The 26,583-nt window shown below is 46.0% G+C and overlaps 1 protein-coding gene across 3 annotated transcripts in view; it reads right to left on the bottom strand.

Moving 5' to 3' along the window:
* The window catches only part of LOC143942767 (moesin), a 191,876-nt gene that overhangs the window by 109,259 nt on the left and 56,034 nt on the right, over positions 1-26,583 (bottom strand). For 2 of the 3 annotated variants that reach the window (XM_077464264.1, XM_077464195.1), the window contains exon 2: positions 9,370-9,453. In XM_077464264.1, the coding sequence (XP_077320390.1) occupies positions 9,370-9,453 (84 nt within the window). Of the gene's footprint in view, positions 1-9,369; positions 9,454-20,795; positions 20,817-26,583 lie in introns of those variants that run through there. The other variant, XM_077464336.1, reaches the window with a different exon arrangement.

Raw genomic sequence — 26,583 nt, forward strand, 5'->3', positions numbered from 1 at the left:
ACCACCGCTGAACTTACGATCTTGCGCATGCGCCGTTCAGATCACGGACTTGGCGCATGCGCAGTAAAGGCCCGCCGTCAGCTGTTAGAGTGACGGAGCCTCACCGGAAGTGACGGGGTGAGCGAAATTCACGGGTCGCATGAAATTTTACCACACCGTTTTGCAGGCCCTTTACAGGCGCTATTTTAAAGCGCCTGAAAAACACCCCAGTGGGAAAAGGTGTCTAACTGTTAGATTTTATGAGATGAAGGGGAAAAAAAAATAATAATAATCGGCCCAACATATCGGCCCAAAAATAAATAAATAAATAGGCATCATATATCGGCCATGGCGATTTCTAAATATCGGTATCGGCATCGGCCAGAGGAAAACCCATATCGGTCGACCTCTAGTTGAGATGTTCTCCAACTTTGTGCTGTGTCTCTTGGGTAGAAGATTGAGGGAAATATCTCCCAACAGGACACAATAAAAACATGACAGGGGGAAGTAACCACTCCAGTATCCAAAGATTTACACTGACTTGGCAATTCCAGGGCACTAACATTGAGTAGATTTTCTTTAGGTTTCTAGTTTTGGCACTGCTGGAGAGTAAGGCCACCAAAAGGGGGAGGGAGACCACAGAGGGAAGGTCACCAAAGGGGGAGGGAGACCAAAAGGGGGAGGAAGACCACAAAGGGAAGGCCACCAAAGGGGAGGAAGACCACAGAGGCAAGACCACCGGGGGGGGGGGGGGGGGGGGACTACAGGGGAAAGCCTCCAATGAGGGAGGGAGATTACAGAGTAAGGCCACAAAGGAGGGGGGTGCTACAGAAGAAGGCAGTCACCAACAGGGAAGGCTACAGAGGAAGGGCACCAATAGGGGTGAGAGACTAGAAGGGAAGGCCACCAATGAGAGAGGGGAAACTAAAGAGGAAGGCCACAATTGGGGGAGGGGGGGGGCTACAGAGGAAGGCTACCAACGGGGGAAGGCTACAGAGGACCAACAGCAGGGACTAGAGTGAGACACTTCCAAAGTGGGAAACTAGAAAAGGAGGCCACCAAAACCTTACGACCACGCTGAAGGCGTTAAGATGGCCATACGTTACACAATTATCCTTTAGATTTAACAAAACCATATAATAATAATAATAGGAGGTCAAATCTAAACAATATGTATAAAATGAAGCAGGCCCCTTGCACTACATGGTTGAAGGTTAAACCAGAGAGGGGCGTGGCCGGACGGCGAAGCGACAGGACACACTGAGGCTGAGCTCCGCCGACGGGTTCAGAATCCACAGCCATCCTCCGCTGTGGATGATTTTTTCCATCCCAAAAAGGACTTGCCTGCTTGCCTGGGCTCTCCTGTACAGCCCCATCCAGGTTTGGCTGCTCTTCTCGACCCTCGGGCTGAACGATTCGGCCCGCCGTGGACCCCATCAGCGGCGCGCCGGCCGCCATCTTGCGGCCTACTCGGCCTCAGGGATCACCACTCTCGCTTGTCATCTCCGCCGGGAATCCCCGCATCGGCAGCGGGGGGGGGGGGGGGGGTCGCCAGGTGAAGACCCCCCTGGTCGCCGGACCTCGAAAACGGGAGCCACCGCTTGATCCCCTCCACGGACTTCTCTAGGCCTGGTGAGTCACAGGACGGGCTGCTTCTTAACCCCCAGGCTAATCTACCCCAACCGGGTGGGTATCATCTTCCTGGGCTGTGAGGGGACTGTATTAGGACGGGCCCTGATAACCCCCCCTGAACCAAGGCCACATGCTACTCTGCAGTAGCCCCTTTTCTCAGGAAAGGCCCCGGCTTCGGCCTGCTCTGGATGACGGCGGCCATCTTGCTACACCCAGCACCCTAAAAAATTTTCTTTCCATAGCCTGTTGGTGTGGGGAGAGACTAATTCATTGACATTACCTAAAATCATTACATACTGAGGGTGCTCATGAACTAAGAACCAAGATGGTCGCAAACTAATGGCGCTTCTCCACCACCGACCACACTGACAGTGAAATCGCCGCTCCTGCACATTAATTTGGGCTCGATATACCCCGAAATTGAGGCTGACATTATGGGACGCAAATCAGGCACAGCGCGGAGCACCTCGAGGAGACAGGCTGGTTGTGCAAGCCTCGAGGCCTTTCCACCGGACGGTCCGCTGAACTCGCAGGCCTCTGACATGGACTTCACCCCTCCGCTGCTGACTGGTGAGCACGAAGCTTGCTCGGATACAGAAAGCATACCTGGAATCCATCAGCCATGTGTAGCGCCTTCATTGCGGGACGCTGACCTACTATCTCGCTTTAAAACCATGCTGCAGGGGGAACTGTCAGCAGCCACCTCCAAACTGGCCACGCATCTCACGAAGGAAATCCGTGAACTTAGCAACCGTACGAATGCGTTGGAAGATAGAATGGAGGCTGCAGCAACGGTCATTGATCACCATGAGCCGGACTTGCAGGACCTGCGCAGGGACCTGGATGCAGCTCTCCTAAAATTAGAGGACTATGAGAACAGGTCTAGACGTGGGAACCTTAGGCTTAGGGGACTTCCCGAAACTATTGAGGACTTAACTTCCACGGCCACGGCCCTATTCCAGGAATTGGTCCCAGGCATCCCTATTGTTTGCATGGAGTTTGACCGGATCCATAGGGCCCTGGGGCCGAGGAAGGAGGGGGGCCCCCCTCGGGACATCATCATCAAGTTCACGTACTACCGTACGAAGGAAACACTCCTTAGAGCAGCACGGGACAAGCCTGATCTCCGCTTCCAAGGTCACAAATACCAGCTCTTTACTGACCTGGCCCCCACCACAGTGCAAAAGAGACGTCAACTAAAGCCATACATTTCAGCTCTGGTGGAACGCCACATTAAATACACATGGGGCTTTCCTTTTCGCCTCGCTTTCACCTACCAAGGTCGGGGCTACACTGTGCGCAACGCGGAGGAAATTCAAGCGACTTTTGAGGCATTACACTTGCTCCAGCCTCCGTGAGAGGGCTCCAGGTCCTAAACCCACTTCTTGGCGCTTGGGCCGTGTATGGGAGCCAGTCAGCAACAGGAAACGACCCCCACCTGATGCCCAGCAGCATGTGCGATCCCCCTATTCAGATCCAGGATGACGACTGCACGGATGAGCCCGTACATGATTCTTTGCTGTTTGCTTGGTTGCCTTCCCCAGGCCTTTGGAAAACTGTTTGTCTCTTCCTGATGCGGGACTTTGTTTTCTACCAGATGACGTGCCCAAGCGCTCCTTGTTCATACCTCCACCCCCCCTCCTTGTTCTCATTTCCAAATTTATAGTTGGTTCTACTTTGTTTTTTTGTTTAATCCAGAGGCCCTATGCGCCTTTCTTTATGACTTTGGGCTTCTGCCAGTGATCCGGCCCTACTTAGACTGCCTAATTTTGCCCAGACCACTCAGCTAACCTGAGGGTCCTTTATCAGGACAAAAATGTTATTTTATTTATATTTTTATTTTCTTCTTCCTTTAAAGGGAGGGGATGGAAGGGGAAGGAAAGGGAAGGAAAAGAAAGGAAAAGAAAGGAAAAAGTCAGTGAAATGGGACTATAATCCTGGTGGGATAGGGGCAGTCTGGGGGGCCGGTTACGGGAGTACTGTATGTAATGTCTACTTATTGTGTATCCAGGTTGTCCTCTGGACCCCAAGAATCATCTGGGGCTTCAATCTTGCATTTTTCTTTATTTTTTTATTTTTTTTTATTTCATATATTTTTACCCTTCCTCCCCCCTCGTCCCCACCCCCCCTCTCCTTATCCATGGCCCCTCCCCATTTCCCTTTCAATTCCCCTACTCCTTACCCTGCTCCTCTATTTTCCCCCCTTCCTGCCCCTCCCAGCTTCCCCTCTTGCTCCCCTTCCCCCCCTCTCCACTTAACTCCCTCCCTCTTATACTTTTTTTTTTTTGACTCCCAGGGGCCTGGCGGCGAGCCAACGCGGGGGTCACGTTTAGGGACCGGGGTTGCGTCCTCTCCTCAGGCACTCCCTGCGGGGTGGCGCCCGGTGGGGAGAACCTATAGTCCCATGGCCAGTTCTAATCACTGCCACCCGGTAGCGGTTCTACGAGATGGGCTTGGCTCGTCTCACCTGTTTTTGGTCTAGTTTTCGTAGCCCTGTGCAGGGGCGGTAATAGGGTAATAAGGTAGTAATGCTCTAGCAAAATTGAAGTATTATTGTTCCTACTGTTATGTTTTACTATTTGTTAGCCTTGTGGTTGGTGGTGAAGCCACCTCTTTTAGTGTCCGGTAACGGGATGCTATGCCCACCCATTGTGGTGTTTATGTGTGTTACATGTCTACTCAATGTTTCCTCTTCTCTCTCTTCCTCTTCTCCTCTGTGTTCTCCTCCCTCCCGCTCCCCTACTCGGGCTCGGACTGCCTCGCCATGGGATCAGGGTAAGTACGTACCTTGCTGGCTGCGTTATCATTATATGTACCTTCCTTTACTCCCCAGATGGCTCAAAATGTGTTGAAAATATTCTCGCAGAACATACATGGGTTCAATTCCCCCAATAAGAGATCGAAGGTCTTCCGCCATTTAAAATCTCAATCTATTGATGTGGTGTGTCTGCAGGAGACCAGGTTCTCCCAATCCTCATCCCCCAAATATTTGTCCCCCCATTATCCAATGTTTTTTACGGCCTCCGCCCCTGAGAAGCAGAGAGGGGTGCTGATGGCCTTTCGGCGTAACCTCCAATTTATCTGTTCTAAAGAAATAGCAGACCCTACAGGTAGATATTTGATCCTGCAGGGCACCCTGTGGGACCAGGAGGTCACTTTGGTTGGATACTACGCTCCTAATTTATTTCAGCAGAAGTTTTTCTCCCACCTACTCCAAGTGATCACCAGGCACCAAAAAGGCCTTCTGATTATGATGGGAGACTCCAACTCTGTTTTTAACTCCTCTTTGGACAGGCGTAGTCTCAGGGAAGTGCCTCCGTCCCGTGATGCCTCTCAGAAACAACTATTGCATGATCTTTTCCAATCTTATGGCATGGTGGACGTGTGGCGTGAGCAGCATCCATTGTCTCAGGACTTTACCTTTTTTTCTAACCCCCACCAGAGTTTTTGTAGGATAGACCACGTGTTTCTGCAACTTAGCTCCCTGCCATTGGTACAAAAGATCGCTATTGCCACCTCTCCATGGTCAGATCATGATCCCCTGATCTTTGGAATCACTTTATCCGCCTACCTCTGGCGGATTAACGAATCTCTCCTGAGTACGAAAGCTACATCCTCCCAGATAGAAACTCATATCCAAACTTATTTTGCAGAAAATGTAGGCTCAGTCGACTCTCCAGTCTTGTGGGAAGCCCACAAGGCGACGGTCAGGGGCCATTTGATCCAGATCGCTTCCCGTACAAAACGGGCCAAGGAGCAGCGGATACGGGAATTGACCTCCTTGTTAGAGGCGGCGGATGCGACACGGAAGGCGCACCCTACGGTAACCCATAGGCGGACACGTGACAAATTGGCCACTGAGTTGGACTTGCTCGCCTCTGCTCAGGCGGAAAAGGCCCTGCGCTGGTCCAAGTATAAGTTTTATAGGTGCTCAAACAAACCTGGTCCTATGTTGGCTAGGAAACTTAATTCGGTGGGACGTCCGGGCAGGCCGGTTCGACTACAGGTGACGGGAGGGGGATTTACGTCAAATCCATCAAAAGTAGTAGCAGGCTTTGCCTCCTTCCTCTTATCCCTATATAATAGACCGGCAGCCTTCGACCGAGACAAGGCTGAGAGATTCTTCCAATCGATTGACCTTCCTATATTGTCTTTGGCGGCACAAGATAATTTAAATGCTCCTATAACTGAAATGGAGGTCGCCCAAGCCCTAAAGTCCCTTAAGCCCTCCAAGGCTCCGGGCCCGGACGGCTTTACCGGTCTATATTATAAGACATTTGCACCCCTGCTCACGCCCCATCTCACATCTTATTTCAACGATTGGCGGGACGGTGCGAGACCCTCGCCGGACTCGCTGAAAGCCCATATCTCTATGATCCCTAAGTCGCCTGAGGAAGCCACGGACCCACAGTCCTTTCGTCCCATCTCCCTGTTGAATGTTGACCTGAAGGTACTGGGCAAGGTCCTAAGTACGCGGGTCAACATATCTTCAGGCCCTTATTCACAGGGATCAGGTGGGCTTTGTGCCCGGTCGCCAGGCGGGGGATAATGTCCGCAAGGTGGTCCATCTCCTCCATATACTTAATCAGCGGAAAATACCAGGACTCTTGCTTTCCCTAGAGATAGAGATAGATAGATAGATAGATAGATAGAGATATATATATATATATATATATAAATAAATAAATAAATAAATAAAGCGTTTGACTCGCTCTCGTAGGATTACCTTTATTTTGTAATAACCAAATGGGGATTTGGTCCACATTTCCTGCGATGGATCCAGGCTCTCTATTCCGCACCGTCGGCGCCAATAAAATACGCGGGCTTCCTTTCTGACCCTTTCCCGATACTCCGGGGAACTAGACAGGGCTGCCTCCCGTCCCCGGCACTGTTTATCCTGGCATTGGAGCCACTGGCGGCGGCGATCAGGGCCAATAGTGATATCTCGGGAATTCCTTACGCGGGCACTCAATACAAAGTGAACCTATTTGCGGACGACGCCCTTTTGACCATTTCAAACCCGCTCATCTCCCTGCCCAACCTGCAACTTGTATTAGACCAATTTTCAGCCTTCTCAGGTCTTCAAATTAACCCCTCCAAAACCACAGCGCTGAATGTTAACCTCCCTCTGGAACTGGTTCAGCGACTTCAGGACCATTTTCCTTATCGTTGGGCATCTCACTCGATTGACTATTTAGGTGTCAAATTGACTCCAGCCTACTCCTCCCTATTCTCTGCCAATTATTATCCCCTATTACGCATGGTGTCCACCCTTATGCAAGCCTGGCAATTTCCCTCACTCTCCTGGGTAGGGAGGATCTCAGCGGCGAAGATGACGATCCTCCCCAAAGTCCTTTATTATTTTTGCACTTTGCCTGTCCGGGTGCCCGCTTTTTTCCTCCGACTCCTGCAGAATAGGATCCTCCAATTTATATGGGCGCGCAAACGTCCCAGGGTACCTAGAGCGACCCTTTATACCCATAGGCTCCGGGGAGGCCTGGGGGTCCCCAATATCTCTAAATACTACATAGCGGCCCAGATCTCCCCATTGACCATGCTTCATGCAACCACGGATGTTCCTCTGTGGGTGCTCCTAGAGGTACCTGGTTCTGACCCGTGTTCACTTCAGGCACTCCTCTGGCTCCCCAGGAATCTACGCCCTCCCTCTCTGAGCCCCATGCTGCTTCATGGTCTGCAGGTGTGGGACTCTGATGTCCCCCTTCCTACCCCTACTCCCCATCACCCATAACCCTCTTTTCCTACCCGGTCTGGTGGAGCCCCAGGCATTCTCCTGGTGGTCTTCGCATGGCTACCCACAAGTCCAAAATTTTCTATCTTCACATTCATTCCCCTCCTGGGAGAGTATCAGGGAAATGCAGGGGGCGCCGGTCACGGAGCATTATCACTTTATCCAAATAAAGCACTGGATTGTAGCATTGCGCCGCACGTCCACCTATCCCTTCCAAAAAATTTTTTTTAACATACATGCCATCACTCCCCAGGGTCCCCGGGCCTCATTTCGGCCATTTATGCCTCCCTGAATGGTCGCCTGCCATCGGCACCCCTCTCTTATATGACTCAATGGGAAAAGGACCTTCAGGCCCCAGTAGACCCAGAGGATTGGAACAGAGCCTGGCACACGGTCGCCAAATGCTCGTTCAACACAAATACCCTAGAGGCCGCATATAAAGTAATGTTCCGATGGTATTGGGTACCTGCCCGCACGGCTCAGGCATTCCCTGGGAGTACTGACAGATGCTTCCGCAACTGTGGACAGCGAGGTGATGTCATGCACACATGGTGGGCTTGCCCAAGGTTGGTGGGGTTCTGGTCTAGGATCTTTGGCTTACTGCAGACACTCTTTCATCGAACGATTCGAAGGGACGCTAGGCTAGCTCTCCTACATTGCCCGGTTCCTGGCCTGCGTGGCCCTCAACAGAAGCTGGCTACCTATCTGTTTATAGCGGCCAAGCGGACCATTGCCCAAGCCTGGAAGTCACAACGGGTAGATTTTCAAGGGGTTAAGACACGCATGACTGCTGCTATGGTACTTCAGGAACGTATGTCCAGTATTGTCCATAATTCTCATACTAAATTTCTAAAGATCTGGGAGCCGTGGATCTCTTATGAGTTCCCCACGCTCCAAGTGGCATGCCTGGGCTTGGTCTAAATTCCCCTGGCGGGGCGTCCGAGCCCGAGCTTCCCCCCTTCCTTTCCTCCCCCTTTTTTTCCCCTTTACCCTTCTTTCTTCTGTTCCCTATCTCTCTTCACTCTCCTTAGTAATCTCTCCCATTGCTAATAAAAACTGCTACCACCCATGGACGGGGGTAGTAGGAACAGGGCTTACTCGCAGGAAATGATAAAGGAACGAGTTGTTTGGTACTGAACCAGTCTAGATTCCATCTCTTGCTCATCTCCCTTCCTTATCTTGAGTTTACTAGAAATATATTGTGATGGTTAGCCCTTTGGGTTTGTATTCATGATTAGTGGCCCCTGCGAGGGCTCACAAGGAGTTGATTGTAATCTCTTGTTTATTACTGTTTATTCAAAAATTCTCAAACATATTGAAACAGAAGGTTAAACCAAAAGGAAATTGAATAAGAAAATTGTATAATGCATGGCCAGCTACAAGTGTCATTGCCTCAGATTGAGGAGACTATGTACACAACTGTTCCAAGTACCAGATAATTCACCAATTACAAGGCTTGGGCCTTTTGTAGACTGAGGTTTTCTCCTGGATTTCCCTGTATCTATCTGGGTTTATTCTACCCTCACAGGGGTCCCACCAACTGCTGCAGAGAATCATTCCCACAAAATGATGTTGTCACCAACATGCTTCACAGTGGATGGGGAATTATTGATTTCAATGTGTGACAGACACCGTGTTTAGTCCAATGGCCAAAAAGCCTTATTTTTAGTCTCAGACTATACAAGCTCTCTGGGCCTCCACCGTTGGTGGCCACCCTCGGCAGCCGCCCCTCTCTGGTCTGTCCCTTTGGTGACCTCCCCTTCTAGTCTCCCACACTGATGGTCTCCTTCTCTAGTCACCCTATTTGAGGCTTCTCTGGTCCTCCTATATGGGGCCTTCTAGCATCTCCATCCAAATTCTACAAACACCCTGCTCCACTCCTCATAGACCTTCACTGTGGGGCCATTGGAAGACGCACAGCCTACTCAAAAGGGGGGGGGGGGTGGGGCGGGGGTAGAGCCTAAAAGCAATTTTTTGTTTTAAACAGAAGAAATAGAATAGCTGCTCACCTGGTCAAAGAGCTGTTTGCCAGTGGTGTTCGGCTGGATGGCAAACTCCAGCTCGGCATCCATTGTGGTCACACGTACACTGATCTGAAAGAGAAGAGCGAAGAAACATTTAATAAATGGAGGAAATGCAAAAAGACAGTCCAATTTCTTCAAAATATGCAGCTGAGTACTGCCTCACCACCACCACTCAGACTAATGAGAGATACAATGTAACAACGCTAGAGAATCGGCAAATAAATATAACCGATTAAACATTTGCCAATTCCCTGTTATCTTAACCAGTTGCCGACCGCCGCACGCCGATGTACGTCGGTAGAATGGCACGGGCAGGCATAAGGACATACATGTACGTCCCTTGCCTCCCGCGGGTCGGGGGCCCGATCGGGCCCCCGCCCGGTGCCTGCGGCGGTCGGTATTCGTTCGGGAGCGATCCCGGACGAGGGGACGGCCATTCATTCATGGCCACCCCCTCGCGATCGCTCCCGACGAATGAAATGGCAGCGTGACATCACTTCCTCTCCTGTAATGTAAACACAGGAGAGGAAGTGATGTATTCTCTCCTCCGTGTCGGTATTTTCCGTTCCGACACGGAGGAGAGCGGATCGGTGAGTTGCACCAACACTCTACACACACAGTAGAACATGCCAGGCACACTCACACCCCCCCTTTACCCCCCGATCACCCCCCCAATTACCCCTGCCCCCCAGTCACAGTGACACCAATGTCATTTTTTTTTTTTTGCATTGGTGTCATTTGTGACTGTAATAACTGTTAGGGCAGTTAGAGTTAGCCCCCTTTAGTTCTAATGTACCCCCCTAACCCCCCCCAATAAAGGTTTAACCCCGTGATCACCCCCCGTCGCCAGTGTCACTAAGGCTGGGTTCACATTGCAGCGGTTTATGAGAACGAATGTGATTCGCACCGCACTGCAGTGCAAATCACATCCGATCTCTGTGCGATTCGAGTTCAGCCATTCGCCGCACCCGCCGCACCCGCCGCACCCGCCGCAAATTCGCACGGGACCCTTTTTTTGGCCCGCAGCAGAATCGGATCGCATGGGTGTTCACACCATGCGATCCGAGTTTGCAGATCGCACTGCGATATGCGAACTGATCTGGGGGTGTCAGTAACATTTCACTGACACTCCCAGCAGTTCGCATAGGGCAGTGTGAACTGCCGCCGGGAGGCATGCGATGCGGGAACCCGCCGCGGATTCGCGGCGTTTCCGCATCGCTCCAGTGTGAACCCAGCCTAATAAGCGATCATTTTTCTGATCGCCGTATTAGTGTCACAGGTGACGCTAGTTAGGTTCGCCGCAGCTTTTTATAGCGCCAGGGACCCCCATATACTACCGCATAAAGCCCCCTGATTGCCCCCTAGTTAACCCTTTCACCAGTGATCACCATATAACTGTTACAGGTGACGCTGGTTGGTTAGTTATTTTTTTATAGTTTCAGGGCACCCATTTATTACCTAATAAAGGTTTAACCCCCTGATCACCCGGCGGGTGTCATTTGTGACTAATAACTGTTAGGGCAGTTAGGGTTAGCCCCCTTTAGTTCTAAGGTACCCCCCTAACCCCCCCAATAAAGGTTTAACCCCGTGATCACCCCCCGTCGCCAGTGTCACTAAGGCTGGGTTCACATTGCAGCGGTTTATGAGAACGGATGTGATTCGCACCGCACTGCAGTGCAAATCGCATCCGATCTCTGTGCGATTCGAGTTCAGCCATTCTTCGCACCCGCCACAAATTCGCACGGGACCCTTTTTTTGGCCCGCAGCAGAATCGGATCGCATGGGTGTTCACACCATGCGATCCGAGTTTGCAGATCGCACTGCGATATGCGAACTTATCTGGGGATGTCAGTAACATTTCACTGACACTCCCAGCAGTTCGCATAGGGCAGTGTGAACTGCCGCCGGGAGGCATGCGATGCGGGAACCCGCCGCGCATTCGTGGCGTTCCCGCATCGCTCCAGTGTGAACCCAGCCTAATAAGCGATCGTTTTTCTGATCGCTGTATTAGTGTCACAGGTGACGCTAGTTAGGCAGGTAGGTATTTAGGTTCGCTGCAGCTTTTTATAGCGCCAGGGACCCCCATATACTACCGCATAAAGCCCCCTAATTGCCCCCTAGTTAACCCTTTCACCAGTGATCACCATATAACTGTTACAGGTGACGCTGGTTGGTTAGTTATTTTTTTTATAGTTTCAGGGCACCCGCCATTTATTACCTAGTCTCACTAGTGTACCCCTAAATTTAGGGGTGTCTACTTTCCAAAATGGGGTCATTTGGGGGGGGGTTTGTGCCATCTTGGCATTTTATGGCCTTCAAAACTGTAACGCCCTTAGAAAGCCTGAAGGCGGTGCTTGGTTTTCGGGGCCCCGTACGCGGCTAGGCTCCCAAAAAGTCCCACATATGTGGTATCCCCGTACTCAGGAGAAGCAGCAGAATTTATTTTGGGGTGTCATTTCACATATGCCCATGGCATGCGTGAGCAATATATCATTTAGTGACAACTTTGTGAAAAAAAAAAAAAAAAAAAAAAAAAAAAATGTTTGTAATTTTCCCGCAACTTGTGGCAAAATATAAAATATTCCATGAACTCAACATGCCTCTCAGCAAATAGCTTGGGGTGTCTACTTTCTAAAATGGGGTCATTTGTGGGGGTTTTGTGCCATCTTGGCATTTTATGGCCTTCAAAACTGTAATAGGTAGTGAGAAGTGAACTCAAAAATTTACGCCCTTAGAAAGCCTGAAGGCGGTGCTTGGTTTTCGGGGCCCCGTACGCGGCTAGGCTCACAAAAAGTCCCACATATGTGGTATCCCCATACTCAGGAGAAGCAGCAGAATTTATTTTGGGGTGTCATTTCACATACGCCCATAGCATGTGTGAGCAATATATCATTTAGTGACAACTTTGTGTAAAAAAAAAAAAAAATTTTTTTTTTTGTCATTATTCAATCGCTTGAGGCAAAAAAATAAAATATTCAATGGGCTCAACATGCCTCTTATCAATTTCCTTAGGGGGTCTACTTTCCAAAATGGGGTCATTTGGGGGGGTTTTGTACTGCCCTGCCATTTTAGCACCTCAAGAAATGAGATAGGCAGTCGTAAACTAAAAGCTGCGTAAATTCCAGAAAACGTACCTTAGTTTGTAGATGTGACAACTTTTGCGCAAACCAATAAATATACAATTATTGACTTTTTTTTTACCAAAGACATGTGGCTGAATACATTTTGGCCTAAATGTATGACTAAAATTGAGTTTATTGGATTTTTCTAATAACAAAAAGTAGAAAATATCATTTTTTTTCAAAATTTGCGGTCTTTTTACGTTTATATCGCAAAAAATAAAAATCGCAGAGGCAATCAAATACCATCAAAAGAAAGCTCTATTTGTGGGAAGAAAAGGACGCAAATTTTGTTTGGGTACAACATTGCATGACCGCGCAATTACCAGTTAAAGCAGCGCAGTGCCAAAGTGTAAAAAGACCTCTGGTCATTTACCAGCAAAATGTTCCGGTCTGAAAGTGGTTAAAAAAAAAAAAAAAGTAACTTGTTAGACATATTTTCTATGCTCCTCTGCTCCTTCTAGTGGCCATGTGATATTTTATTGCTGGTCATAATTTAAAAAAAAAAACATTTGTTCAGAAGAGAAAATATTACAGAATAAATGTATATGCACATTCCCTGGATGAATGACAAAAAAAAAAAAAAAAAAAAAAAAAAAAAAAAAAATGCATAGTCATTCATCCAGGGAATGTGCATATACATTTATTCTGTAATATTTTCTCTTCTGAACAAATGTTTTTTTTTTAAATAGACATTTTTTTTTTCCTAGACTTACACTTTGTAAGTCTAGGAAAAAAAATAAAAAACATGCAGTACACCTCCCAAATACGTGCACATTTTCTCATGTTTTGTCTTCAAAAATGCTGCCAGTGCTTAAAAAAATAAAAAATTAAATACCAATTGATCTGCCAGAAATCCAGTGTCTACCTAACTTCCTGTAGTGACTTGACAACTCTGCCTATGTGCACTGAAATTCCAAGTAGCGCTGTCAGCATTACCCAATTCTTCCTGCTGGACTACAGGAGGAGGAGGAAGAGTTGTGTAGTGCAGTCAGAGGAGAAGTCAACAGGGTTACCAAAACCTCAGTTTTTTGCAGCCAGATGATATCTACCAGTATAATATAAATTATATATATATATAATTATATATATATATATATATATATATATATATATATATATATATATATATATATATATATATATATATATATACACACACACACACACACACACACACACACATACATATACATACATATACATACATACATACATATACACACACACTAGAGGTGCGCGATTAATCGCGATACGATCGCAATCTCGATTAACCCCCCCCCATGCGATCTAAGTTCTGGGTGACCCGCGATTTTCTTTTAGCGCCGCCGGTTCCACATAACCAGTGTGGAACACAAATGGCGGATATCGAAACCGACGTCAGTCATTGGAGCGTGCGACGTGGCGTGCCGCTGCCTGGTTTTGGGTGGGTACAGTGGCCGGGAAACAGCAGTGTGAGTACGCACTGCTATACACAGTAGCAGTAATAAAAGACAGGCAAGATCACAGATTAATATTTCCTGTGACGGTAACCTAGATAGGACAAGGCTCCAAAGGGTTTGCAACGCCATTTTTGAGTCATCAGGACATATTTACACACATGGATTAAATAAAAACACATTTGGGAAAGTGTAAGGGCCGGTTCACACTGCGAGCCGCGGCGAGGCGTCTCCGACTTCCTCGCCGCGACTTGCAGGGGGGGTCAGCGGCGACTTGCAGAGGACTTCTGCATAGAAGTCAATGCAAGTCGCCCCCGAAGTCGCCCCGAAGTAGTACAGGAACCTTTTTTCTGAGTCGGAGCGACTCGAGTCGCTCCTCTCAGAACGGTTCCATTGTACTCAATGGGGACGACTTGTGGGAGCGAGGCGAGGCGAGCCGTGTCGCCTCGCCTCGCGCCGCAGTGTGAACCGGCCCTTAGTGTTTTTCAAAAACAGATTGACATCTGGTCCTGCATAAATCAGCAGCCAGTGTATCCATGCCTCGGCGCTGCCAAACAAATAAGTGTTTGGATAAAATGTGCAGATCTATTCTGTACCAAGGCAAATTCATTACTATAATCGGCAAACATCAATGGACAACATTAAACTAACAAAGCTCTGATAACCTAATGTTCTCAGAGATTACATTTTCCAAATAAAACAGTTTTTTGAGAATCGTGATCTTCATTCTAAGCAAAAGAATCATGATTCTCATTTTTCCCAGAATCGTGCAGCTCTAACACACACACTTTTTTTTTTTAAACTATATAAATATTATTATACATATGGAAAAACACACACATTAGGTCATTTAAAAAAAATACATATGTGCATACACACAGTGCATTTGTACTTTTTATTTAATTTTGTTTGTCTTGCCTTTACAATGTATGCATCAATAAAAAGTAACAATGGCTACCTTAGATTTTTTTTTAAATAAGGAACTAGAAAACAGTTTAGCAGGTATAGGGCAGCAAAGTGGTGTAGTGATTAGCATTTTCACCTAAATCTGCCTAGAGTTTGCATGTTCTCCCTGTGCAGGTTTCTTCCCACACTCTAAAGACATGCTGGTAGCTTAATTGCAGATATAGAGAGATGTTTATAGAGAATAATATTAGATATAGATATAGATATAGATATAGATATAGATATAGATATAGATATTGTAAACATGTATATACAAAGCACTGCATAAATTGATGGCGCTATACAAATACCTGAAATATTATTATTAATATGACTAGCACATGCTCTTAGGCCTCAACATATGCATTCAAAAATTCGGCTTACGGAATACTTTATCCTCCCCCACCTGCAGGGTTGGTTCTGAGCCTGGTACAGCTATCAGCAAGTACATTCCTGAGACCTCTAACACAGTCGCTCATATTTCTCTGGTATAGCAATGAAGTGGCGAGCAAACAAATGTCAACCCTCCCAAGAATTTTAAATTTTTCTTTCTCAACTAGAAACTTCAAAAGAAATGTATCCCAAACCTAGTGAACAAAAAGGCCGTGTAGCCCATAATATCCCATCAAAAGACGTAAATTACCGCAGCCCATTTTAAATTATACCTATATGTAAAACTTTTCAATTTTTAGATTCGGATAGAGTGAAGAGGGAACCTCTGTCAGTTTTTATTGCCATCTGTGACCCCAGAGATCCCCCCCTCTCTATTTGCCCCGTTTACCATTATCCTTGAAAGTGAAAGTAAAAGTAAATCCCAAATTTTGGGTTGTCCCTTAAAAAGTAATAGACAGGAAATCTTCCAACGGGGGACACTACTCTGGTGATCTGGGGGTCCCCAAGGAGTAGCCTTAATGTTCAGGGATTTCCTCTCATTTCCTGTTTGGCTATAGAACAGGAAGTGAAATCTCTGCAATGGGACCCAGATGGCGGGGAAAAAAAAATTAAAAAAAATCTGACAGGGGGTTATAACCCTCCCTTGGTCTATCCAAAATGGAAAAAAATAAAAAAGGTTGCATATAGTTCTACTTTAAAGTGGGGTGCCCCCTAAAAAAAAAATAAAAAAATAAAATATATTAAAAAAAGTCAGCAGCTACAAATACTGCAGCTGCTGACTTACTAAAAGCCCCCCCCCCTCGTTCCCCTCCCCACTCACAGCACCAGCATTCTTACTGTGGGCACCTGGCTGTGGCTTCACAGCCGGGCACCCACTGCACATGCGCGAGTGGCGCCGGGCACCGTGATACGCCGCACAGTCATCTGGGACACGAGACAGGTCTCAGATGACTGTGCGGCAGGAGGGGAAGTGATGTCACCAGCCCGGGCAAGGAAGAAGGCAGACTATGAGGGACCCCCTAGTAACAGGCATTTAGAGGAGAGTAAAAATATTTTTTTTCCAATTTTTTTTTTTGGTGGCAACACCACTTTAAATAACCCAAAAGGTATTTTTCAATGCACCAAGGAACCTTTGTAGTCTGATAAGTTAGTAAAAAGCAGAAAGAGGCATTGTCCCATGGAACCCTATGAAGATGGTACCTGTGAAGATGAAATTGGTATTCGGTTTTATTTTTACCTTCTGCCTTCGTGTTTTTGCTTTATGGTACACAAGACCATACAACCAAAAAAATAACTGATGATGAGGTGGGCTAAAAGGGAGCCAAAAAGCTTCCCATTCAAAGTGGACCTTGCCGGAGTGGAGGTTTTCTTTTACTTACCTTGGCCCTGGCCTTCAACGCATTTTGTAGGCATGGCTGATGTCACCATGCCTTCCTGCAAAGCTAAGAGCTCAAAATATCTAGCACCCAGCTATCCTAGGAGGCAGCTGAGGGGGAATGGTGACGTCACTCATGCCTCCACAAGCATTGCAGACCAGGAAAATAAAACATCAACTTTAGCCTTCAACACTTTCATGGACGTCACTGTGCCTTCTGGGAGTTTAAAATCCCGTGAGAAAGCACACATACAATTAGATGGAGTACATTATCTTGGGATTTTGAGCTCCCAGCTTTACCTGAAGGAATGATGTGGTTTCTCGTGCCTCCCGGATGTCTTGGAAGCTGGCAATAAGGCAAGTCTACAAATATACCGTATATACTCGAGTATAAGCCGAGATTTTCAGCCTCTTTTTTGAGGCTGAAAGTGCCCCCCTCGGCTTATACTCGAGTCATCGCTGTCTGTCTGCCCGATCAGCGTGTCGAGCAGACAGACAGCGGCCATTCTAGGATTCAAAGGCCGCGCCTCCGTCGGTGATAGGCGGAACACTGAATTTCCCAGCAGTCTGTGTTCCGCCTATCACGGACATCCTCTCATCCTCGTCCGTAGTATGAGGATGAGCGGACGTCCATGATAGGCGGACCACTGACTGCTGGGAAATTGAGTGTTCCGCCTATCACGGACATCCGATAGGCGGAACACTCAATTTCCCAGCAGTCAGTGGGAAATTGAGTGTTCCGCCTATCACCGACGGAGGCGCGGCTTTTGAATCCTAGAATGGCCGCCGACGAAGAGCTGAAGGACGGAGGCTCGGCTCGGGACGGGCCTGGACGGGACGCAGGCTGGACGGGACGCAGGCTGGACGGACACAGGCAGGCTGGACAGACACAGGCAGGCTGGACAGACACAGGCAGGCTGCACGGACACACACACACACACACACACACACACACACACACGGATGCATGCACACACACACACACACACACACACACACACACACACAGGGATGGATGGACACACACGGATGCATGGACACACACACACACGGATGCATGGACACACACGGATGCATGGACACACACACACACACACACACGGATGCATGGACACACACAGGGATGGATGGACCCACAGGGATGGACGGACACACAGGGATGGACAGGCATGTCTCACCCTCGGCTTATACACGAGTCAATAATTTTTTCCAGTTTTTTGGGGGTAAATTGGGGGCCTCGGCTTATATTCGGGTCGGCCTATACTCGAGTATATACGGTAGGTGGTTTTTAAACATGGGAATCTTCAGCTTGGCATGGAAGATCCACTTTAACCAAAGTAAAAACGCAGCAGGGAAAAATTAACACAGACGGTATCTAATCTTGCTTTCCTCATAGAGCATTAAAAAAACAAGGGTTTCGTCTTCAATTTTGGGTAGTGGGATGAGCATACACATCACCCTTTTAAATCAAACTCATAGACCCAGATGTGATCAGAGACAGCAAAAAAATAAAAAAAAGTACAACAGAGTGCTGTAGATTCATATACAAATATATTTTAATTGGTTTATCTGGACCTAATGGGCATTGCAAATAAAATTAATCTGGAACAAAAAAAGTATATTGTCAAAGTTAGATGGATTTTAAGTTCTGAAACACATAGCCCTTCTCGATTCACTAAGATCAAGGCCAAAATCCCTGTTGGTTGGCAACTTCTGCCATCCATTGTGTGGATACCCAAACATCATTTCTATCTACATAACCGAAATAATGTTGACGTCCTCAGTTTGATCAGATTTAAGGGGTAAAGAATACCATTAATACTTCATATACAAAGACATTTCGAGATGAACTGGAATGTTGAGGTCTTCTCATCTGACATCCGTACCTGACCCGTTCAGGTTTTGAAATGGGATGTCCAACATCCCACTGTAATGTTTGGTCATTAAGTGTAAAATAGAGCTTAAACTCACAAAATCAAATTCTTGCTCTCAAAAATGAGGTCAACGAAGGCAAATGAGCTATTGAAAACGCCAGCATGTCCTGAAGCAAAAAGGTTTTCTTGCCGTCTCCCCTTTCATGCCATACTAAAGCTAGGGTTTCAAGGAACCCTATGGTTTCTCCAGATGTTGCAAGGGGCTTCATTGACAATGAGAAATTTTTGCTTCTCAGATAAGTAACCACTGACACCAAGGATCTTTTTAGCGATCAATAAGAGGTGTGATTCTTCAAAACTGACCATCAATGTAAAGGGACACTGCAATGACTACCAATGCAAGGGGGCACAACAATGACCGAGTACCAATGTAAGAGGGCACTACAATGACCATCAATGTTCTCTTACACCCCCCCCCCCCTTTCATGCTATACTAAATGTTTTGGTGATCACAACTTGTGTTCCATGGGACACTTTGGTTTCCCCAGAGAAGGGGCTCCACGGGCAATGAGAATTTGTTGCTTCTCTGATCTTTTTAGCCATCTGTAAGAGGTGCAATTCTTCAAACCTGACCACCAATGCAAAGGGGTACTATATTGACTACACATGTAAAAGGGGTACTACATCGACTAACAATGTAGGAGGTCTTGTTTAGGTTTCTCAACTCAGGTTCCATGGAACCCTATGGTTTCACCAGAGGTTGCAAGGGTCTCCTCGGGCAATTAGAAAATTTTAGCATCTCAAATGTCTGACATATGAAAAAAAACGCATTGACCATGTTGGATTTTAAGATGTTGACCCTCAGGAACCATCAGTAGCTCAACAAAAAAGAAAAAAAAGAAGGAAGAAGGATGGTGTGGAGGAACTCATCTGACCTGCACAGAGCCCTGTCCTGCACCCTAGAGAACACCCTTGAGATGAACTAGAATGCTGAGGTCTTCTCATCTAACATCCAACACCAGTACCTGAGGCTGCAAGGTCCTCCTCAAGCATTGTTGCTTTTCAGACAAGTAACCACTGACACCAAGAATTTTTTTAGCTATCGGCAAGAGGTCCAATTCTTCAAAGCTGACCCTAAATGTATGAGGGGGTGGGGCACTACCATGACCATCAATGTAGGAGGGAAGGGCACTACAATGACCATCAATGTATGAGGACACATTAATGTCCATCAACTGTTTGATACTAAGTGTTTTGATGATCTTCTCTGGGTTTCTCAACTTGGGTTCCATGGAACCCTATGGTTTCACCAGTGGTTGCAAGGGGCTCCTCGGGCAATGAGAAATTTTTGCTTCTCAGACGAACAAAAAATGCATTGACCGTGTTGGATTTTAAGACGTTGACCCTCAGGAACCACCAGTAGCTCAGCTGAAAAAAAAAAGATGTGGAAGAACTCAACTGACCTGCACAGAGCCCTGTCCTGCACCCTACAGAACACCCTTGAGATGAACTGGATTGCCGATGTCTTCTCATCTAACATCAGTACCTGAGGCTGCACAGTCCTCCTTGGGCAATGAAAAATGTTTGCTTGCCAGACATATACAAAATAAATGGGTCATGTTGGATTTTAAAGCATTGAGCCCCCAACCAACGGTAGCTCAGTTGCAAAAGGTAGACATTTTTCCGATGCAAAGAGGTTCCAAATACAATAAAATTTCACAGCATCCATACAAACGCTTGGTTTTCTTGGGGAAACTGATTTTTATTTTTATTTTTTTGGTATACAAGATGATAAATGAGCAAAAACACACTTTAAACATTTCTTTTAGTGATGGTGAATAGGCCGATTTAATAAAAACATCCTGTGGAGAATTCAATGCTGGTAGACCTCACATCATTAAGTCAAAGCTGGACGGTCGATTTACCCAACACAATTCTCATCTTTGTTTATTTTCTGGTTTGTAATTATAAGAATACTTAAAAGAAAAGCAAAATAAATTGAAAGGCCGCGTTACCAGAAAGTTTCTCTTCAATTAAATAGGAGTAAAACAAAGATATTTATAAAGACGCAAGTCCAATACAGATGAAGGATGCCATGACTTCTGCCAACAGTTAATGCAAAGCAAATTCCCATTAAAGAAAAACAATGAATTCTAAAAGTCCAGAGATAATGGGAACCACATTCTACTTATAGAAATAATCAGGAACAAATTACATGGGTTTAGTTATAAAGTAACCAAGCTAATTTAAAGAATATTCGACTTACAGACATTGGGGACAGTTGCACGACGCACGCTCTCTGTGATTTCTCTCTCTTGGTCAGAAGCAAGTGTTGGATCACATGAAACAGCTTGCCATTTCTCAAAGGATTACCTGTTTGATTAAACCAAGCCTTCCTCACAGGCGAAGGTCCCTTCTATACCCCGCCAAGCAGTGCTCACAAGTAGGTGAAAAAAAACACAAATAACAAAAACAAAAAAAAAACTGTTACATAGAAGTAGATATGAACCCTGACCGAATCACATGAATATTATAACAAATTATAATTAGTTTTTTTTACACCACTTAAAAGCGGAGTTCCACCCAAAAATGGAACTGTCGCTTAAATGCAGGTGACCCCCTGACATGTCACATTTGGCATGTCATTTTTTGAGGGGGGAGGAGCCGTGACTGTGTGTGTGTATATATATATATATATATATTTATTACACACACTATATTAATCACACACACTTTTTTATCTATAGCTCTATCTTTTGCTTAAGAAATCAAAAAAAAAAAAGTTTACAGGGCCAAACGACTGCAAACACCAGATGGTTCCTGGGCTCACTGATTGGTAACGCAAGACCAGGAACCACCAGTAAGCGGCGGGGGACATACACACACACACACACACACACACACACACACACACATATACTTTATTTTTTACATTCTGGAGACACTTGGAGTTGGAGTTCATCTAAATAAGATGTTTTAATGGCAAGGGCATAAAACATGTGTTGCCTTGTACTAAACATACATTCGTTTAGGTACATGCAATCAAACCCAAGGGTAGGTCTATCACAGGAAATGAGCAACATCCTCCAAAAATAGCATTCACCATCTGAGTACATATCCGAAGAGGAAGGGGTGGGAGGTATGCTTTATTTAATGACACCCAAACTGTGAGCCTATTATCTGTCAAAATGTAAGATAAGCCAAAGCCACTGAATGACTCTACAGGCACAAGTGCATGTGTAATAGCAGCAGCAAGAAGATAAAAATATCTGAAACAACGGGTGAGCTACACCATATGGTCAAACTCAAAATACATGGACACCTGACCATCACAACATGAACACCCAGTAAAGGGTTACAGTAGACCTGAGCTCAAAAATGAAGGTGTGCTACGTTAATGGGGACATCTAGAAATTGTCTGAAGTCACCTTTTGTCTTGAACCTTTCCTGAAAAACAGTACTGCACTTCCTGTGCCTTGACCCTCATAGCTGTATATCTGCAGTGTGAGATCATCTAAGGTAGGGCACCGACTGCTAGCCTCATAAGATTTGGTGATGTGACTACTGTCCTGCTCGCTGTTCTTCCTGCTGGAGGGGAAGCTGTACCTGTGGACCTGCAGTGCAAGGATCTCCCTGCTTCACTCATTCTTTGGATCTGGGTTTCCTCCCCCTCTCCTGTTACTTCTTCCTCATTACCCAACCAGTCTTCAGGGTGCCAGCACTGACATGAGTACAAGCAATACTGGCAACTAAACTTTTGTCCTCTCACTTTTTTTTTTTGGAGGCGCATCATTTAGAGTTCATTGCCTCCTTCAAGATATAGCATACAGAGTCATTTTATACAAATGTGCTCTTTCAACCTTTCGCTGCTAATTTGGTGAAGGCCCTTTTCTGTTCCAGCATGACTGTTCACCCATGTACAAAATCAACTCCATACAGAAATGGTTTCATCAGCTGGGTGTGGAGAAACTGACCTCAACCCTACTGAACACCTTTTGGGGTGGACTACAGGTCCTATTGTCAGCCAAGTCTTCTCATCCAATATAAGTACATAGCCTCACAAATGGGCAGAGATTACCAAAGACATCAACAGAAATCCTTTCTAGTAGAGTGGAGGCTGGTACAGCTGGAAAGGGGCAAATGCATAATGGCCATGGTTTTGGAATATGATGCCCCATTACAGTTTGGTGTGGAGAAACTCAAGTGACCTGCACAGAGCCCTGACCTCAACCCTACTGAGCACCTTTTGGGGTTAACTGAAAATCCTATGGCGAGTCATAATAGTTCAATTAGCTTAAAAGCAGGGTTCTACCCTAAAGTTGAACTTACACTCATTGGAACCTTCCCCCCCCCCCCTCCGGTGTCACAGTTGGCACCTTTCAGGGGGGAGGGGGTGCAGATACCTGTCTAAGACAGGTATTTTCACCCACTTCCTGGCATAGACTCCCACGGGAGTCTATGCCTCTTCCTGTCCCGGCACGCTGTCTGTTGGGACCATCCCTATTGTGCTGCGTGACTCGCGCATGCGCAGTAGGGAACCGGGAAGTGAAGCCACAAAGCTTCACTTCCTGATTCTCTCACCTAGAAGGGCGGTGGCAGCAGCCGAGCGATCGATCGGCCTCGGCTGCCGACATCACTGGATCCTGGGACAGGTGAATATCCATTTATTAAAAGTCAGCAGCTGCAGTATTTGTAGCTGCTGCCTTTTAATATTTTTTTTTCACAGTGAAAACTCTTTAATGGACACACATTCCCACATACACACTCTAAAATCTTGTAGAACATCTCAGTATAGTCGGGGGCTGTTATAGCCACAAGGAGGGGGACAAAATCATAATCAAAGCCCATGGTTTTGGAATGAAATGGCCAACATGCTCATATAGGTGTGATGGTCTGGTGCCCACAAATTGTTGTCCAGCGTGTTGTCTAGGGCAGGAGTAGGCAACCTCATCACGCCATAGTTTGTGAAACTATATAGGCCATCATGTTTCTGCCTTGGGGAATCATGCCCAACTTGTAAGTAATTTGGGAAGCTTGCTTGGGGGCCCATTCACATTATACAGTGCATCCGTAAAGTATATACAGCGCTTCACTTTTTCCACATTTTGTTATGTTACAGCCTTATTCCAAAATAGATAAAATGCATTATTTTCCTCAAAATTTTACAAATACCACCCCATAATGACAACGTGAAAGAAATTTATTTTTGACAAACAAAAACAAATCCCATGTACATAAGTATCACAGCCTTTGCTCAATACTTTGTTTAAGCACCTTTGGCACCAATTACAGCCTTGAGTCTTTTTGAGTATGCAGCTACAAGCTTGGCACATCTATTTTTGGGCAATTTTCCCATTCGTCTTTGCAGGACCTCTCAAGTTCCATCAGGTTTGATGGGGAGCATCATGCACAGCCATTTTCAGATCTCTCCAGAGATGTTAAATCAGGTTCAAGTCTGAGCCACTTAAGGACATTCACCAAGGTTGTCCCGTAGCCACTCCTTTGTTATGTTGGCTGTGTGCTTAGGGTCGTTGTCCTGTTGGAAGATGAACCTTCGCCCCAGAGCGCTTTCAAGCAGATTTTCATCAATGATTTCTCTAAATCGCTGCATTCATCTTTCCTTTTATCCTGACTCGTCTCCCAGTTCCTGCCTTTGAAAAATATGGCCACAGCATGATGCCGCCATGCTTCAGTGTAGGGATGGTATTGGCCAGGTGATGAGCGGTGCCTGGTTTCCTCCAGACATGCTTGCCATTCAGACCAAAAAGAGTTCTCTTTACTTCATCAGACCACAGAATTTTGTTTCTCAGTCTGCGATTCCTTCAGGTGCCTTTTGGAAAACTCCAGGGCTGTCATGCCTTTTTTTTGTGCCAGAGCTGGAGCTCTGTCAAAGGGACCCTCACGTTCTTGGTCACCTCTGACTAAGGCCCTTTTTTTCCCCTGATCGCTCAGTTTAGCCTGGCCACCTGCTCTTGGAAGAGTCCTGGTGGTTCCAAACTTCTTCCATTTATAGATTGAGGCCACGGTGCTCATTGGGACCTTCTGTGCCTCGATACAATCCTGTCTTGGAGGTCTACAGACAATTCCTTGCACTTCATGGCTTGGTTTGTGCTCTGTTAACTGTGGGACCTTATATAGACAGGTGTGTGCCTTACCAAATCATGTCCAATCAACTAAATTTACCACAGGTGGACTCCAATGAAGTTGTAGAAACATCTCAAGGATGATCAGTGGTAACAGGATGCACCTGAGCTCAATTTTGGAGTGTTATGGCAAAGGCTGCACATTCTTCTTATGTAGGTGGGATTTTGTTTGCTTTTTAATTTTTTTAATAAATTTGCAAAGATTTCAAACAAACTTCTATTACGTTGTCATTATTGGATATAGTTTGTAGAATATTAAGGAAAATAATAAATTGAATCCATAATAAGGCTGTAACATAAAATGTAGAAAAAGTGAAGCGCTGTTAATACTTTACAGATTCACTGTACTTTGCATCAACCCATATATCCTTGCGCATAAAATTAGCCCAGTATTTTGAATGGGCTGGTAGGTAGCACAAAAATGATCTGCCTTTCCCCCCCAAAACAGTGCATGACAGCAAACCAAAAGCAACAGGATTGCCAAGAGATGCAGAGAAAATACCCATTTCCATGCACCACTCCCCAAAATCCTTTACATAGAACATCAATCACAACTGATGGCGCGACACCATGGCCAACGAGAAAGCAACATGTGGAAACAGGAATTACTCTGCCCTGTATCCTTATTTTGTGATGAGGATTTCCCAAGAGCATCACCCTCCCCTAAGTGAGGCATAAGGAAGAGGGCACAGCAAATATTTTATTAAAAAATAAAAATTGGGAGAAATGCTGTAAAGAATTTGTGAATATTAGAGGAGGTCAATGATGAAAGGTACGCTTTAAGTTCATTTCTCTTACGGAAAAGATTTCCCTTCCTTTAATAATAACTGAAAAGACTCAGAAAGGTGAAACATTCCAAATTATTTTTGGCTGCATAGCAAGGGATCTCCCTAGGTGTGACCATGTTTATATCACTTGTCTTCCCACTGTATGCCCCCGAAAGATAACAATGATATTCTTCCAAATGACTGGTCAAAGGTGAGGTAGGAAAGCAGAGCTTGCACGGCAAGTCATACATAGCAAAACACGACAGCAGCGTACGCACTAAAGTAAAAATAAAAATGAAATTGCAAAAAGTTTAAGCAATTTAACCATTTAAGCAAAACTGTGACAAACGTTGGTAGTTAAACTCATCATACAAGAGAGAGAAAGCAGATGTAATGGTTAAAATCGTGTACAAAAACCAATCAATAGTTGCGGTGAATGTAGGAGGCTGGCGTTCCCGAAAAAGGTCAAGCTTGGCACAGTCTTCCCACACAGACTCCTTAGCGGTCCCTTTACTCTTATAGAAAGGCTCACTTATGCTAGATGGCCAAATGTTTGTGGACACCTAGCTAAGCTTGTTGAAGAACCCCAACCATGTTACAAAATCATGGGAATTATTTGGAGTTCGAGCTTTGTGGTTACAGCTGCACCCACTCTTCTGGGAAGAGGTTTCACAAGATTTTGGAGCGTGTCTGTGGGAATTTGTGCTCATTTGTAAGGTCAGGTACTGATGTACGGTTAGAAGACATGGCTCTGTATTTCCGATGGTAAAAAAATAGTCAAACAATGACTTTATGATCAGGTCAGATACTGGCATTGGTTGAAAAGACCTGGATTAGAGCTCCAATTCCTCCCAAAGGTCTTCAGGAGGGTTGAGATCAGGTACTGAGGTTAAATGAGAAGACCTGATCCCAAAGGTGTTCAGTAGGGATGAGCTAAGGTACTGAGGCTGAATGAGAAGATCTAATCCCCAATTTGTTTAGTAGGGTTGAGGTCAGGGCTCTGTGCAGGACACTAGAGTTCCTCAACACCAACCTGGTCAAACCATGTCTGTATGGAGCTAGCTTTGTACAAAGGGGCACAGTCATGCTGAAACAAACAGGGCCTTCAAACTGTTACCACAAGTTGGAAGAGCACATCTAAAAT

The sequence above is a fragment of the Lithobates pipiens genome, unplaced genomic scaffold (assembly GCF_037356315.1).
Source record: "Lithobates pipiens isolate NorthernLeopardFrog02 unplaced genomic scaffold, aLitPip1_a1.2 Scaffold_1, whole genome shotgun sequence".
Classification (NCBI taxonomy): Eukaryota; Metazoa; Chordata; class Amphibia; order Anura; family Ranidae; genus Lithobates; species Lithobates pipiens.